The 15,793-nt window shown below is 59.0% G+C and overlaps 1 protein-coding gene across 3 annotated transcripts; it reads left to right on the top strand.

Moving 5' to 3' along the window:
• Window positions 1-4,142: 4,142 nt before the first annotated feature.
• Window positions 4,143-15,762, top strand: MIOX (myo-inositol oxygenase). Of its 3 annotated transcripts, none has more exons than XM_067531414.1 (10): window positions 4,143-4,216; window positions 9,729-9,809; window positions 10,100-10,180; window positions 10,539-10,701; window positions 10,923-10,990; window positions 11,360-11,469; window positions 11,881-11,948; window positions 13,113-13,162; window positions 13,641-13,753; window positions 14,571-15,762. In XM_067531414.1, exons 1-10 carry the CDS (start codon window positions 4,199-4,201, stop codon window positions 14,677-14,679), a joined length of 861 nt encoding a protein of 286 aa, XP_067387515.1. In that variant the 5' UTR covers window positions 4,143-4,198; the 3' UTR covers window positions 14,680-15,762. The 3 variants fall into 3 exon arrangements, with proteins under 3 accessions (XP_067387515.1, XP_067387514.1, XP_067387516.1); XM_067531413.1 differs by lacking the exon at window positions 4,143-4,216 and adding an exon at window positions 4,662-5,820; XM_067531415.1 differs by lacking the exon at window positions 4,143-4,216 and adding an exon at window positions 5,834-7,091.
• Window positions 15,763-15,793: the final 31 nt, after the last annotated feature.

Genomic DNA, 15,793 nt, shown 5'->3' with positions numbered 1-15,793 from the left:
ACGTAACACCGGCGTCGCAAGCCCATTCCGCTGCAAAGTCAAGCACTCAGAAGCCAGGAAACGCCAGGTCTCGGGGTGTCTGTGTGGCCTTCATTCAGCCCCTGTGTGCGTCTGCATTACGGGACAGCCTTTAGTTACGTGCGCATGCGGGGTTTTCCCGGCTAGTTATTCGCCATCTCTGTGTCCTCCACACTTGGTGCGTAGCCCCAGGGCTTATTTACCCCACACCAGCCAAACCCTGCCCTGAGCAGCAGGTTATTCATTTTCTCCTGGCCTATGGATGGTGCTCCCACCACGGGAGCTTCACCGACAGGAATGTATTTATCCTCCCGATGTCCCTGTGGGGCGAGGGGGTAATTTAAGGGTGCCCCAAGCTCCCTTAATTCTGGCATTTCCCAACTTTTGAGGGCCAGGCTTAGTAACCTTCGCGCTCTTCAACACAGGTTTTTTTTCAATGGGACTTTCTACATTTAAAAAAAAAAACCTAACATTTGAAAGAGGAGCAACCCTCCGTCCCGCTGCATGCCGGCGTGGCCGGCTACTTCCTCTTTCTCCCCTGTGCTGCCCGGGCCCAGAAGCAGGGTCACTGAGAGCGCAGGTGAGACAGGCTCCCTGCTCTCCGTTCTGGTACCCGGCCCCCCCACTTTGTCTCCTGGCAGCCGATTGCAAGGGAAAGTTCCCCGTAGCCCTGGAACGGTGCAGGGTCCGGCGCCGCGTGCGATCTAGCTGCGTGTGCGGCGATGGAGCGTGCTCCCTGCAGCGGCAACCTTCGGGGAACTTAGCTACCGAACGCTAACAAGTCTCGCGTGACTGTGTGCACATGTGGGCAGAGCTCACGGGGGGGGGCGGCAAAGGGCAGCACACCTGCCAAATCGGAAGGCCCTGCTCCCACGCAGGGGGGTTGGGGGGGGGGGGGGGGTGCCAGGGCTCCTCAGCAAAATGGCTGTTAAAAAAACAATAAAAAATGGAACATGGGCAGAACAATGTATTTCCCCCTCATCCTAGTCTCAGAAATGGTGGAACCAAGTCAGATGAAATGTTTACCAAAAAAAAGGCCTTATGCAGACACCCAGCGTGGGAAATTTCAGCCCAAGCCGTTAAAGTTTGGTGAAGTCACAAGCAACTGCAAAGAAAGTCTTACAGTGGGAAACGTCAGGCACCCTTATCAACCGAGACATCGTTAGCACCTCTGGGTGGAATCGAACAGAATGGAAGGGGGGGGGGGGGGGATATGCTGAGGTCCATGCCTGTAAAGCATTTTCTTGCATACAGGAAAATATATAACCCAGGTTAGAAATAACCATCAGAGAAAAAAAACTGGGTCAGGAACGCAAGCTGGGCAGCTCTGATCAGCCGGCTCCTCCGGGGCAGGTACCCCTCTCCCTGATCTAGGCAGAGCTTGTGTCTCTCCTCGGCCTGTCCATATGCTTGGGGTTGTAGCCGTAACGGATCGCTTTCCTAGCCTCAAAAACAGTGTGTTGTCTCCATGTCCGATTCATTCCTGCCCCACTGCCCCTTGTCTCTACTGGGCTGGCTGCCACGGGGAAGGGAAAGTTTCTAGCATCAAACATCCGAAACATTCCAGCTATTCCCCATCTGTGAAGGCAGGAAGCCTGGGACACAGAAACCCCCCCGGCCGCAGCTTGTGCTGCTAAAGAAATGTTTCCAAAGCTGTATAAAGGCACATCAACAACAACGGCCTCGTCTCCCCCTCCCCGGAGCGCCGGGGGCCAGCTCACAGCCAGGCTTCCCTCGTCCCTGGGCAAGGAACAAAACAATCTGGAGAAGGAAACCTTAGAACAAACACATGCCAGCCAGCTGCAGTTTCAAACCAGAAGGGTGGCTGGTCCCTGCTTTCGGCTAACCAGCCGAGCCTGTGAAGGGCTCAAACGCCCAGCGATGCGCAGGGCAGGCTATTAAAATCCCAGACACTGTCAGCTGGCTCGCGAGCGTTCATAGACCAGGAGACGGCTGGGCGGGTAGGGAGCTGGCGAGGGCTGCTTGGCTGGCTACAGAGGCAGAGGGAAGGGAGAACGGCTCGATCAGATCGACGCTTTGGTTCGTGGTGAGCTTTGGAAAGGGAATTTACCCCAGAAGCTTCTGCACTTTAGCCCAGGGCCAGAGTCAGGGCTGAAGTCAGTGCTAGACGCGAAGTCCTGGAGAGCGAGTTCCCTCTTTATCCACAGCACAGAGTACCAGCGCACCCGTGGGTGGATCCCACGGCCCGCACCCCGCCCCTTTGGCCTTGATGAAAATGAACCATTTATTCCTACTCTTTGTTGCTGCCTCTCTGGCAGCGTCGGATCCACGACGGCCCCAACCTCTCACCCCACGACCCCTGGTTCCTGACCACTTGAGAGTCCGACGCCAGCCCGTTACCGTTCCCGGTTATGATTTGTATTGTGTCCCTGTCTGAGCTCAGCGGCTGGTCAGTCCAGCTGGCAGCGGATGGGGTCTGGGATTTTCTTGGGCGCAGTTTCGTTTGTTTACCAAGAATGGCGAGAGCGCGGTGCCTCAGACAGCAGAAGGAATCAAACCCCAGGGGACAGTTTCTTTTGCTCACAGCACCAACGGCTCTCATCTCAAGCCCACCCCCTGACCCCGAAACCTTCTGTCCAGGGTTCTTCCCTGTGCCGTTCTTCCTTTAGGCTCGGGGTGTCTGTGTGTGCGCGTGTGTTTTGCCCAGGTTTTTCTGCTCCGCCACCCCACACACAGCCCTACCCAAAACAACATGCAGCCAAAAGCTCCCGGGCGTGTTCACACACTTTCTGTCTCCAGTGGGGTTTTGAACACGACCCATGGCAAGGCTCCAACCTGCTCACAACAGTGCGAGCGCAGTGCCTAGCAGCTCAAGGCAAAGACCTCGCTGCGCTAGGCGCTGTACGTACACAGCACAAAAAGCTGGGCCCTGCCCCAAACAGCTGACAACCTAATAAGGCAGCGGTTCTCAACCAGGAGAGCGCACCCCTGTCAAACTTTCGGGGCGGGTGTGTGTGTGTGTGGCCAAGGGTAAATTTGGCCTGGCTGCCTGACAGAGGGTGGCTGGATAAATCTGAGGGAGTGGTGCTGCGACCTGGTGCTTGACCACTCCCCCCCCGCCACCTTTTGCCGTCCTTCTGGCGCCCCTGAACGGAGCAAACCCCGGGGGCAGGATAACGCAGGGAAGGGGCGTTTTATAGCACCACTGGGCTGGCATTGGGCATGATTTGCCCATTACCTCCCCAGCAAACACATTAGCTGCATCCGTCTCGCAGCTGTGAGTGAGATGCTCCGAGTTACAAATAACGCTAACAATGCTAAACCAGATCAGTCGCGGGGGCCCGGTGACAGCCGTGCTGTGCACTGGAACTGTGACTGCCCTCCCCACGTGGGGACGGCTCTGTTGGTATAACAGCCCCTTCTCGCAATATAAAGGCTCCTGCACTAGCGGTTCCTACTGGTTGGATTTTCCCAGTGTTGTGAAAGCGATCGGACGTTCTCCTGCAGACAAGGCCTGAGGGATGCTCCGGGGGATGCAGACAGGCCATGAAGGGCCTCGGAGAGGAAGACAAGAGAAGCCGGGGCAGAGGGGCACACGGAGGGGCCACGGGGCCAGCAGGAAAATGACCTTTTCAGCCACATTCAGGCTGGATGCGAGCGGGGCCAGGCTGCGTTTGTCCCGGCCAGGGAGAAGGCTGGTGCAGCGAGCGGGGCGGTGAGCGGTTGGGCCGGGCGGCCGGGCGGGCAGGAAAGGCCGGATCGCAGAGCTGCTGCGTCCGAAGCGGAGGGCTGAGCGGGGCGCTCGGCTGGGTTCACCTCCCACCTGTCCCAGAGCGGGGGGCTGGCCGAGTCACCCCCTGCCCGAGGCACAGGACACGCTGCGTGTTTGTGCCGCTCAGGGACGCAGTTAAAGGTTAAGGATTCCCTGGACTGGTAACGAGATTCTTCCTCCCCCCTCCCACCCCCCCAGCTGTCAAAGGCTCACACATTAATCGCTTCCCCCGAGGCCGCTTCCGAGCAATGAGAGTTTGGCCCGGGGCGAGTTAACTGGTGACTCATTGCGCCCGGGGTCAGCACCGCTTCAGGCAGGTTCTGGCCAGTCCTTGGCCCTCCTTGCGTAACGCCGGGGGTTTTATAAGCCCAGCCTGAGGTCTGCCCTCTCCCCAGAGACTGCAGAGCTCCCATCCTCAGACGCCGTCCTCCTCCGGGGGCTGCCAGGATGAAGGTCGTGCGCATGGTGAGTAGGCAGAGGCAGACTGGCTGGGGATCTGAGTCCTAGAGACAGCAGAGGAAAAGCTATGGGGTCACTCCCGTTCTGCCCAGCCAAGCCCCCTCCCCGCCCCACAGGTCCGGACTGTGCCCAGCAGCTATTTGCCAGGGCTCAGTCCTGTCTAGTTTTCGGTGTCCCAAGAGATAAGGCTCCCACTCAGTCTCCTGGGGACAGGACTCACCAGCCCAGCCCTGGCCCGGCTGGCGGGAAGGTTTTCCTGCCATTCCTCTGTTCTCCTTTGCTGGGTTTGGTCCTACATCTGCCAGTTGCATCTCCCCCTGGATCCTCCGTGTATCCCCTCCGCCCCCACAGGCAGAGCCTGCATCTTCTACCGGATCCCCCTGGGCACAGATTCCATTGGATCCACCGGACCCTGGGTGAGTGCAGGACCCACTGGCCCCACTGGATCCCACACGCAGAGATCTTGCCGCAGATCCCCTTTGCACAGCCCCTACTGTCCCCCGTCCGATACTCAGTGCAGACCCCGCCATGCGCCATCGGGTACCCTGCACACACAGACCCTGCAGGATCCCCAGAGTGTGCAGATCCTCCTGGTAGATCCTAGACATACAGGATCCTGCCTGCCCCAGCGGGATCCACGTGTACAGATCTGCTGGGTCTTCTGTGCCAGATGCTAGGGGAGACTCGGGGCTCAGCCACTTCTCCTTGATCTCAGAGCCCTACCCAAATCACAGCGGTGCCAGGCATATTAGCCCACCGGTCGCCCTCTTGCTCTGGGCCCTACAAGAGTGTGCTAGAGGACAGGGGGACATGGGTCCCCACACTCCTCCCGCGCTATAGGTCAAGACAGAATTTCAGCTCTAACTAAAATAGTGAGCCACGTAACCAACAGTAGGACGTAGCCACAGACAGACAGACAGGTAGGAACTATCAGGAAAAGAATAGATACTAAGACAGAAAACATCACAAGGCCACTATATAAATCCATAGGATGCCCACACCTTGAACACTGCAGGCAGCTCTACTCACCCCATCTCAAAAAAGATATATTAGAATTGGAAAAGGTGCAGAGAAGGGCAACAAACTTCCATACAAGGAGATTAAAAAGACTGGGACTGTTCAGCTTAGACGAGCTGACTAAGTGGGGACATGCAAGAAATCTGTACAATTATGAATGGGGTGTGAATAGGGACGTGTTATTTACCCCTTCACGTAACACAAGAACCAGGGGTCACCCAGTGAAATGAATAGGCAGCAGGTTTAAAACAAACACAAGGCAGTATTTCTTCACACGATGCACAGTCAACCTGTGGAACTCCTTGCCAGGGGATGTTGTGAAGGCCAAAAGTATACATGGCTTTGGGTTAAAAAAAAAAACTAGATAAGTTCCTGGAGAACAGGTCCATCAATGGCTATTAGCCAAGATGGTCAGGGACGCTACCCTATGCGCTGGGTGTCTCTAAACCTCTGACTGCCAGAAGCTGGGACTGGATGACAGGGGATGGATCACTCAATAATTGCCCTGGTCTGTTCATTCCCTCTGCAGCACCTGGCACTGGCCACTGGCAGAAGACAGGACACTGGGCTAAATGGACCATTGGTCTGACCTAGTATGGCTGTTCTTATGCAGAAGTAGTGATATCTCTGTACCTTTCCTCAGCATCTATTTTTGACAGGTTTCCAACCCCCACCCCAGTATTGTCCCGAATAGACTCCAGCATTAGACTGCACGTCCCTCCTTTTATTTCACCCTCTTTCGATCCAATGAGTTGACTGTATGGTTCTGGAAGTTCCTCCGACCATTTCCTCTCTTTCCAGGGCCCCTAGGGTTTCTTTCTGGCCATGTGCACGTTTATGGTGTCGTGGGCCCTGTTGGGAAAAAAAATGAGATTTAAAAAAAAAAAAGTTAGTTAATGTATCCTTCTGGAATCCCTAAAAAACAATGACTAAATGCAGACTAAATACATGCCTTTCCCTCGTCTTTAGAAGAAAATATGAATAGAAATACAATAATTGTACAAGACCGCTGGCAAAATTCTCAATAAATACATGCAGAAGACCTAATAACAGAGAAATATCTATCTATCTAACATCTATCTATCTATCCATCTATCCATCCATCTATCCACCCCGACCCCCATCCAACTATCTATCTATCGATCTAGCCATCTATCTATCCACCCCCTGAACCCCATCTAATCGATCTATCTATCTATCTATCTGATGCATTTTCCTTTATTTTAGATAAAAATCTGCATTTATATCATTAGTTCAATTCTAAACCACTTAAACACTTGCAAAAAGAAGCATTAATTTCGATCTATGTCATGCATTTCCCTCCTTTCTAGAGAGCAATATTCTTTTAAGCAGTTAGTACAATTCTAATGCAGTTAAATACTCGCCCAGACTCAAGCACTTGCGTGCACACACCACGCACTCAGTTGCGGCTGCTATTTAACAAATTAAAGCCGAACTGTAGCGAGACCTTGTTTAAACTCTGCCATACTCCTGAGCAAAGCACCAGGAGGAAACAAGCCATTTTCTTTGAAATCTTCATGGCAGTTTTGTCAATTGTGTCCCTAGATAACACAGGCAGCTCATTGTATAGAGACAGAGAACAGGTGTCAGTTACTTTCTGAAGCACTGAAACAAAGCTCTGCAGGTCCTGTGGGATCCGCCTTCTCCCCTCCCCTATTCCTCTCTCCCCACGGCTCGGAAAGGATAAACACCCCCTGGTACTTGAGACGCCGGCGTGCTAAAGTCAGCCCTGCGGTCAGATGTCTAAGTAAAATTAAGCCTGACTCATGATCTCAGGATAGACCTCTCAAATGTCAGGATTTTTTCCTTCAGCCACGGCTGAGAGCTCTATCCGGAGATGATCGTGAGTCTGGAAAGTGGGAGAGGGGACCCCACTGCAGCCCCCTAGGCCGGGGGGGGTGAAGAGGCTGGGAGGGCTGAAGTACGGCCTGGGGGCTGAAGTGAGGCGGATGGGGTGGTGGGTTCTGAGCAGTGGGGTGAGTGCTGGGAGGGTGAACTGATGGGGTGGTGATGTTGGGGGAGCTGACGTGAGGGGAGTTGGGTGGGGACAGAACTGCTGGGGGGTTGGGGGATAGGATTAATTGCTGGGCAGGAGACGGGCAGATGTGGGGGTGAGAACTCCCGCAGCAGGGGCCAAAATCCCCTTTCTCCTGCACGTGTGGGAGCGTGGGCGACACTCATTGTCCCATGCGCACACCAGGGGATGGGCAGGGGGAAGTCAAACATCAAGAGCCTGAGCTAAAAAACACACTCGAATCTTTTTTAAAAATGTCATGATTTTTGGGCCAATCTGGTGATTTTTGGGGGTCTGGCTCAGGATTTTTGAGCTCCTGGATTTGTCGGCGCTGTAAAGATAATGTCTAATATACAGGCAGCCCTTCAGAGCACAAAGGCTTTCCCAGTTCTGCAACCCTCCAGCGTAAGAACAAGTGAGAACTTTAGAAACCAGTACACGCCAGGCCCATGTGGACAGCAAGTGTGTGCGGCACAAGTGCATGCACATCGAAACACGGGCCTATGCAGAAGACCACCCAAAGCCACGCTCAGATACCCAGGCGTGCTGCCTGCACATGGTCATGGGGGGTCTATAACAGAGAAATCAAGCATAAAAACCAGGCAATCCCACTGCACAGACGTACCTGTACACGCCACCCGCTGTGCACACAAGCCATGCACAACAGTCCACTGCAGTGCACACTCACACACTCACACAGATTTTTCAGCACCGTTTTATACAGCACACCTGTGACCCAGCATGACAACACCCACAACCTAACTTAAAGGAAATCTGAGTGTGGGAAATCAGTTACCACACCCGTGCAGGAGGCAAAGTGCAGGTCTCGTTTAAACTATTCTTATGCTATGTATAACAGGGCATAACACGTTTTACTTTTCTTTCCACAACCGATGCCCATGTTCCTAAGTAACTCTTCCCAGGGCCTGCAGGGGATGGATATTCCTACGCACGATAAAACTTGGATTTAATACATGAAAAAGCAACAACGACGCAGCCTTAGGGAGACCCAGAGTCTAATATTTGGGAGGCGAGCGTTGCACACGAAACATTCTCCGGGAGATTCAACGCCGCTGAAATGTTTTAGTAGGCGGGATTGTCGCATTATTGTCTTCTTTGACCCATTTCGCAAAATACCAAAAAGAAATTAAAAATCCTGAACCGGCCACAAACACCTTCATTGGATCCAGCTTTGAGGAAGGAATCTGGAAGTTAGATTTAGAACCGAGCTGCAGAACGACCAGCCCCTTCTCTCTCAGCTCTGCTGAGCATCTGGCCCAGGTCTGGCAAAAGCGGGCCGGCTCCAGCCCACTTGTGCCTTCAGAGACGGGGGTGGGGAGTCCGGATACTTCAAGGGTTCTGAAGAAACCATGCTCAGCTGCTGAACGATTTAAACCACGAAACACACGTCAGGTTCCAGTTTGGGTTTCTCACCGTGCTTTAAAACCTTTACAGGTCGTGTCAAGAGGCTTCTCCAGCCTTTACAAAAAATGTGCCTCAGGCTGGTCTTGCTCCAGAGCTCTTTTGGGGGGCAAACCAACTGCTCTAGCCAGTTAAGCCTGCGTTTCTCCCCCCTACCACGCCTTGTGCTCCCATGTCTTAAACATTCCTACGTGCACTGCATAGATCCATGGATACCAAGGCTGGAAAGGGACCCCTGCCACCATCTAGTCTGATCTGCATGACACAGGCCAGAGACCCGCCCCAAAATAACTTCTGTGTGTGACTCAGCTCTTCCATCCTGCCGGCTGAATTATTTTGGGGGGTTGGGGGGTCTCTTGATTGAGTTTCAGAGCCTCAAACCACGGTGGGGCTCAGGAGCCATCTTCTGTTTCTCCTGATCTGCCCCTGTCCCTGGAGGGACTTCCAGGGCCGTATGGCCAACTCGTTGGACAAAAAGGAGGGTCACGCAGGCTAATGCTGGAGTCTGATTGTGGATTATAATAGCCAGGGGGTGGGGGTGGTGGGAGGGGCATGGAAACTAATGACCCAGGCAGGAGAGCTGGCTGGGAATTTGCCAACGGGCCCCAACGCCCTCAGAAAATGCCATGTTGTTAAAATCCGACTGTTCTGTGGGAATGCGTCGATTGCAACGAAACCTTTGCAGGAGCCAGGTGGCTCCATGGGCGACCTGCCTGTGCATGAACCTCCCGGCTCTGTGGCAGCCCACCTGGCGCTCAGCTGGGCGAGTCCAGGGCTCCCCGCACCAGTCGGTCCAACGGGAGTCCGTATCCTGGCCCGTTCTGCTGGAAACACCTGCCCAGGTGGAGTGATGGACGAACGTACAGTTGGACAGACCGCCCCAGCGCACACAGGTGGATGTACGGCCACATGGCTGGACGCACAGCTTGACCTGTGGATGCAGTAGCCGCTGGCATGGCTGTGCGGCCAGGTGGGGGCGGGTGGCAGGGAGAGGTCCAGGGAGGCACGGCGCGCGCCAATCCCTCATGCCTTCCCTCGCCCCAGGACGCGGACCCCTCGGAAGTTTTCCGGCCGGAGGCGGGGGCCGAACACGGCAAGCTGAGAAGAGACTACAGGAATTACACGGTGAGTGCCCGCCACTAGCTGCCTGGGACCTGCCCCGTGGGAAAGGGGCATCAGTCCCCAACCTCTGGGCAGAGACGGGTCCCAGCCCCCCCCACTAGCCCGGGCTCCCACCCCGCCTCCCCGCAGTGCCCCCTGCGTGGAGAGGCTGGAACTGCAGTAGCTGTGAACTCCCAGCCGGCCAGCTCCCCTGCCCCATCTCCCGCAGCCGGCGCGCCGTATCTCCCGCCAGCGGGGAGAGGCTGGCGCAGCAGGCCCAAGCCCTCGTCTGAGCCACGGGTGTGTTGTTCCAGGCCGGGCCGCTGCTGGATCGCGTGTATAACACCTACCTGCTGATGCACACGCACCAGACCGTGGACTTTGTCCGGAGGAAGGTACGTTCCCCCGGGGAATCACTGAGCCCCCACCTGTGTCCGTCCCCCCGCTGCATGGCAGATCCAGCCCCCCTGAGACGCTGCAGACAGCGCCTTCCGGAGTGGGGACTGTGAAATCACCAGTTGGCTGTGTGTCTCCCAGCCCGGCTCCCAGGGGAGCCCCCTCCCCACCCGGCCCCAGCTCAGACCCCCTTAGAGAACGCGGCTCCCCTGGACTGTCCCTGGGAAGCCTGGCCAGGGGAGTGAGGCTGTTGCAGACTTTTCCCCGTCCTGCCCCTCCAGCCCTGTTTCTGGCCCCAGCAGCTGGCAAACGACCCCTGTGCTTGGCGCGGGGCCTCACCAGCTCGCCTCTCCCCAGAGCGCCGAGTACGGGGCCTGCGCTCAGCGCAGAATGAGCGTCATGGAGGCCTTGGATTTGCTGGATAACGTGGTGGACGAATCGGACCCGGACGTGGACTTTCCTAACTCGTACCACGCATACCAGACCGCCGAGGGCATCCGCCAGGCCCACCCGGACAAAGGTAGGGCCAGCCCCTCTCTGCATTGGGCCGGGGCGCGGGATCCCAGCTGGGGCCTCCGCCGAGCCGGATAGGCTGGGACCGACCTCCCTTCCTGCTGCGTTAGCAGCGCCTGGGGGGGGTGCAGCCAAGAAACCAGCAGGGGTTTTTCTGCTGCTGAATGGCCCTGCCAGCCCCCCACGTGCCAGCCCCCAGCTGACCCCTCTCCGCTCTCTCCTGCGCAGACTGGTTCCAGCTCGTCGGGCTGTTGCATGACATGGGCAAAATCCTGGCCCTGGCCGGGGAGCCTCAGGTGAGTAACCGCGGAGGCAGCGCGGGAGCCGGGCTGAGCGGGTGGGTCGAATCCACCCAGCACCACAGCGCCAGGCACCTGGTTACCCCCGGGCGACTCCTGGGACTCAGCCAGGGGAGGCGGACCAAGGGGGGGGCTGTGCCCTACGTGGCTGGTTTGCATGCCGGCCACTTGCCAGAGAACGTATCAGAGCCCTTTGCAGCGGCCTGTCGCCTGGACCAGCGCATCAGCCGTGCGTCTCCAGGACCCGCTGAGCTCTGGCTACAAGGGCCCAGGCTGGGGCCCAGTGCGGGGGCAGATTCCCCCCCCGACCACCCACCGAAGGGGCCACTGTCCGGCGAGCCCTTCGCTCCCGTGCTCTCTCTGCAGTGGGCCGTGGTGGGCGACACGTTCCCCGTGGGCTGCAGGGTCCAGGAGTCCGTCGTCTTCAGTGACTCCACCTTCCATGACAACCCCGACACAAAAAACCCCCTGTACACGTGAGTTCTGCCCCCCGCCAGCGCGCGCGCGCCCCAGGCCCCAGCCCTCTAGGCTCACCACACCCTACCGGGCAGCTTCCCACGGGGTTGGCTCTGCCCCCCACGGCCGCCCTACAGCCTGCAGGCTGAGAGCTGGGCCTGGGGCGGGTGAAGCATAATCCCACCCCCCACTGGTAGGGCTGGACTCCCGCGTCCCTGAAGCCGCCCTCGTGGGTGGGTCCGGGTCCTGTCCCCCCGAAGGGGGTCTGAGTCGGACGTTTGCTACCTCGGCCCATGTCCTGCACTGGCCTGCAGGCACCTCCCCTGCCCGCCCTGAGCCAGCGCTTGCGCCCTGGGGCCCTGTGGGGCGCTCCCCCAGGGAGAGGGGCTGGGCGGGGGCTGGGGCACTCACTGGCTCTCTCTCTGGCTCAGCACGCGGTACGGGATCTACCAGCCCCACTGCGGCCTGGCCAACGTGCTCATGTCCTGGGGCCATGACGGTAAGGGTGTGCCTGGCGGGGGAAGGGGGATCCTGGCTCCGGAAGTCCCTTGGAGCCGCGCGTGGGGATGTGCTTCCGGGGCCCGGCCAGGTTGCAGGTCAATGTCCCCATGGGAGCAGATCCCTGCACCCGCAGCTCTCGGCCGCCCCCGCCTTCCTCTCGCTCCTCGGGGGCCCTCCCCCACGCCCTTGCGATCAGTGTCCCCAAAGGGCGTCATTCGCACTCGCCCCCCCCGAGGCCACCGCCACGCCCCCTTCCCGCCAACAGCTCCCAAACCCACAGCCCTCTCCTGCCGCCTCGTTCCCGCCCCCTCCCCCCCGCCTGCGGGTCGGGCCCTGCCTCCCTGGCCAGCCCCCGACAGCTGGCGCCAAAGAGCTGGGTAGCAGAGGAACAAAACGCTGTGCTGGGGCCGCTCTCCGGGTGCATAACGCCCCCTCCGCCCACTGAGGGCAACTGGGGCCTTCCCCGCACCAGCCCTTACCTGCCCACGGGGCTGAGGGCACGGCCACAGAGCACCCTAGCAAAGCATTGCAGCTGGGCCCCAGAGGAGAACAGCCTACTGCTGCTTCCAGCTCAGGGAAGGGAGATGCTCTGGTAGGTAGCACATGACCCGGGGCTGCAGCGGGAGCCGGCCCAGTAACACTTAGCCCCCGGGAAGAGGCGGCCGCGCCTGTTTGACGCTCGCAGCCCATGACACGAAGGACCATTTTGGTGCCATTAGCCCCATTCGCAGTTGGGGAAACAGAGGCACCGACTTGCCCCGGCTCCCATTGCAAACCCCTGGCAGAGCCAGCAACGGGACCCAGGCGCTCGGCCCTCGCCCATCCCCCAGGCTACCCGCCTGCCCTGATTTGCCGGCTCCTGGCCCTCGTCACCCCCCCGCCGTCGACGGCTCTGTGCTGCGCCTGGCACGGGCCCGCCCCTGGAGCGAAGGTTGTCAGAGGCAGGCGGTGATCCTGGGGCCTGGTTTTCAGACGGGCGCCCGCAGCTGCGGGTGAGCTGGGGGGAGGGACAGGGCGGGGGGCTCCTTACTGCAGTATCATTTCTGGCCGGCGACTGCCACTGTCCCCCCAGACACCACGCGCCAGCGGAAAGGCTGGGACAGGGCACTGGAGCCAGTCTGGGTTTCCAGGCCGGTGGGATGACACTGGTCTCTCTCCCCAGAGTACATGTACAGAGTCATGAAATTCAACGACGTCTCCCTCCCTCAGGAGGTAAGTGGCTTGGGTTCGTCCCCCCCCAACCGCTTGTTTGGGTTTTTTAGGGGGAGGGGGTGAATCTGGCTTTGAGAACCGATTGATGCCCATACCCCAGCTGAGCCAAGCCCCCTCGGGACTGGCTCCTGCCGCCCCCTGGCCCCGGGACAGCACGCTGGGCCTTGCCCCGTCCCTTCTCCCTGCTGTCCGGCTGGGTTATGCTGCCCCCTGCATATGTAGGAAGCCAGCCTAGGCTGGGCCCTCTGTGTCCGCCTGCTCCTGGATGCTCGTCGTCACGGTGCTGATACCCGCCTGCCTGAAGGCTCCGTGGACGAGGCCCCAAAAGCCAATGCAGGGGTCCTGGGAACACCGCTGGGAGATTTGGCTCTCGGGTCCTGGAGCGCAGGAACAGCTGCCCACGGTGCTGTGCTGGTTGCGGGGCGGGTGAGATGGGTGGACACAGGCTGCCCCGCTAACCCCTTTTCTCCTGTTGCAGGCTTTCTACATGATCCGCTTCCACTCCTTCTACCCCTGGCACACGGGCGGGGACTACATGCACCTGTGTAGCGAGGAAGACCTGCGCATGTTGCCCTGGGTCCAAGAGTTCAAGTGCGTGCCCCAGCCCTGGGGGGGGCGGGTAGGGTGGGGTGGGGGCAGGGTAGCAGGGCCAGGCATCACATCTGGGGAACCACAGACAGACAATGCACGCATATAACAGGAAATACTCCTCCCCACAACCACAGAGCACTGTAACCTGTGGAACTCACTGCCACAGGAAGTCGGTGAGCCCAACGTTTTAAGCTTCTCCAAGGCAGTGGACACTTGAGGTGGAGACTAAGCCTACGCGTAGTGATTAACGCCAACTCATCTCAGCAGTGGCATTAAGCCTCCTGCTGCCGGGCAGGAGCTGAGCTCCAAATATTAGAGACCAGGAGGGGACCTAGTGCGGGGTCCTCCCGTGCCCCCATCTGCTATCACAGGGAGTTTGCACCTTCCTGGCACACAGCTGGTTCTCTCCATTGTGGGACAGGATCTGGGGCTGGGCCGCTCCAGCCTGGCCCTAGCTGTGTCTGGCTGAGGCTGTTCTCTGAAGGGCAACGTTTGGGGAAGGGCTCGAGCTAGAGGGTGGGTGTGGAACCAGCCCCTGCACCCCCGAGAAGCCCTGGAGAGAGCAAACACAGCTGCAGATGGGGGGAGGTATCGGTCCCCCAGCTCCAGCCGTCAGAGACCGACACGGGGATGGGTTAGTGTTGTCTGCACGGGAGGTTTGTCCAGTTGCAGCGGAGCAGGTGATGATGGGGGGGGGGGGAGGAGAGGGGACAAAGGGGGGAGCGGCCCTGGTCCTCCTGCTGCTGGCAGGCAAAGGGTCAGGGGGGGAAGGGGGAGAGGGCAGCCTGGTTCAGCCGTCGCTTTCTGTCCCCCGCAGCAAGTTTGACCTATACACCAAGTGCGAGGAGCGGCCCGACGTGGCGCGGCTCAAGCCCTATTACCAGGCCCTGATTGACAAGTACTGCCCGGGCCAGCTGTGCTGGTGACTGTCCCGCCAGCGCCCGCCTGCCTCCACAGCAACAACCCCAGCCAGCCCCTGCCCCAGCCGGACGAGCTCGATACCTGAGCACAACAGAAGACAGTCTCCAGCCCCCAGCCAACAGCCGCCCCCTGGGCCGGCCCGGCAGGCAGCCTGGGGGTGCTGGAGCCGGCCCGGCTGCGAGATGAGCCAGCAGCCCTGCCGCAGGCGCACGGAGACGTTTCTCACGCTGTTGCTCCCTCCAGCTCGCTGAGGCCCAGGTGCTTCAGCCACGACGTGCCATGGGGGCAAAGATCATTCTGCCCCGGGAGAGAGATGCGGCTCCCATAATAAAGCTGCCTTCCCACTTGCCCCTTACTCCAGCCCACCGTCCCCCCACAGCCGGCAGCCTGGGGCCCAGCTCGGAGCTTCCAGCACCTCCTGGCAGCAGTGAATTCAGCCTCTGGCTGTGTGCCGCTGGGCTGGGGGCGGCTCCCGCCCAGACGTCAATAAATGGGTTGTTGGGGGCTGCGGGGCTGGCGGTGGTTCTGTCCCACGCGTGCGGCGGAGCCCAGCAGAACTAGCCCCACAGCAAGGGGGGGAACTGAGCTGAGGCAGGCACAGGGGGGCCTTGTCTTCTCCCCACAAACCAGGGCAGGGGCGTCTCAGGCATTGTGCCTGCGCCACCTGGCCCCGCTGCCCTGGTGCTCCGGCTCCTCCTGGGGTGTTACCACTGCCTTTGCCTCTTGGTCTCAGCACCCAACCGCCGGCCCAAGCCTTCCGCCTTCACCAGCACCGGGGCGCCCAGCTCCAACGCAGCACCCCAGGGCCCAGGCTGACCTGCTCTGAGCTGGGTAACAGGCTGCAGGAGGGCCCTGCCTGCCCTGCCAGCTACTGTCACTCCCACAGCAAGGAGGCACCTGTGTTTGCTGCACCCTTTTCATCCCCTGCGCCCCGTGCATGAAACCCGCTTGCCCCAGCTTCTGCCTGCAGCCACAGGCTCCCTCTTGCCTTTACCATCCACTCCAGACCCTTCTGCTCCTTTATTCCCCCCCACCCTCTCTGCTTGGGCCTTGTGCCGCTTGCCCCACAGACTGCACCGGCTCCACAGCCTGCACCCACGCTCCTTTGTTCTCTCCCAG

This window comes from Emydura macquarii, unplaced genomic scaffold (assembly GCF_026122565.2).
Source record: "Emydura macquarii macquarii isolate MOO-44397 ecotype Brisbane River unplaced genomic scaffold, CSIRO-AGI_Emac_v2 contig_3219, whole genome shotgun sequence".
NCBI lineage: Eukaryota > Metazoa > Chordata > Testudines > Chelidae > Emydura > Emydura macquarii.
Note: the sequence above shows the minus strand (reverse complement) of the source record. Positions and strands in the feature narration are given on the sequence as shown.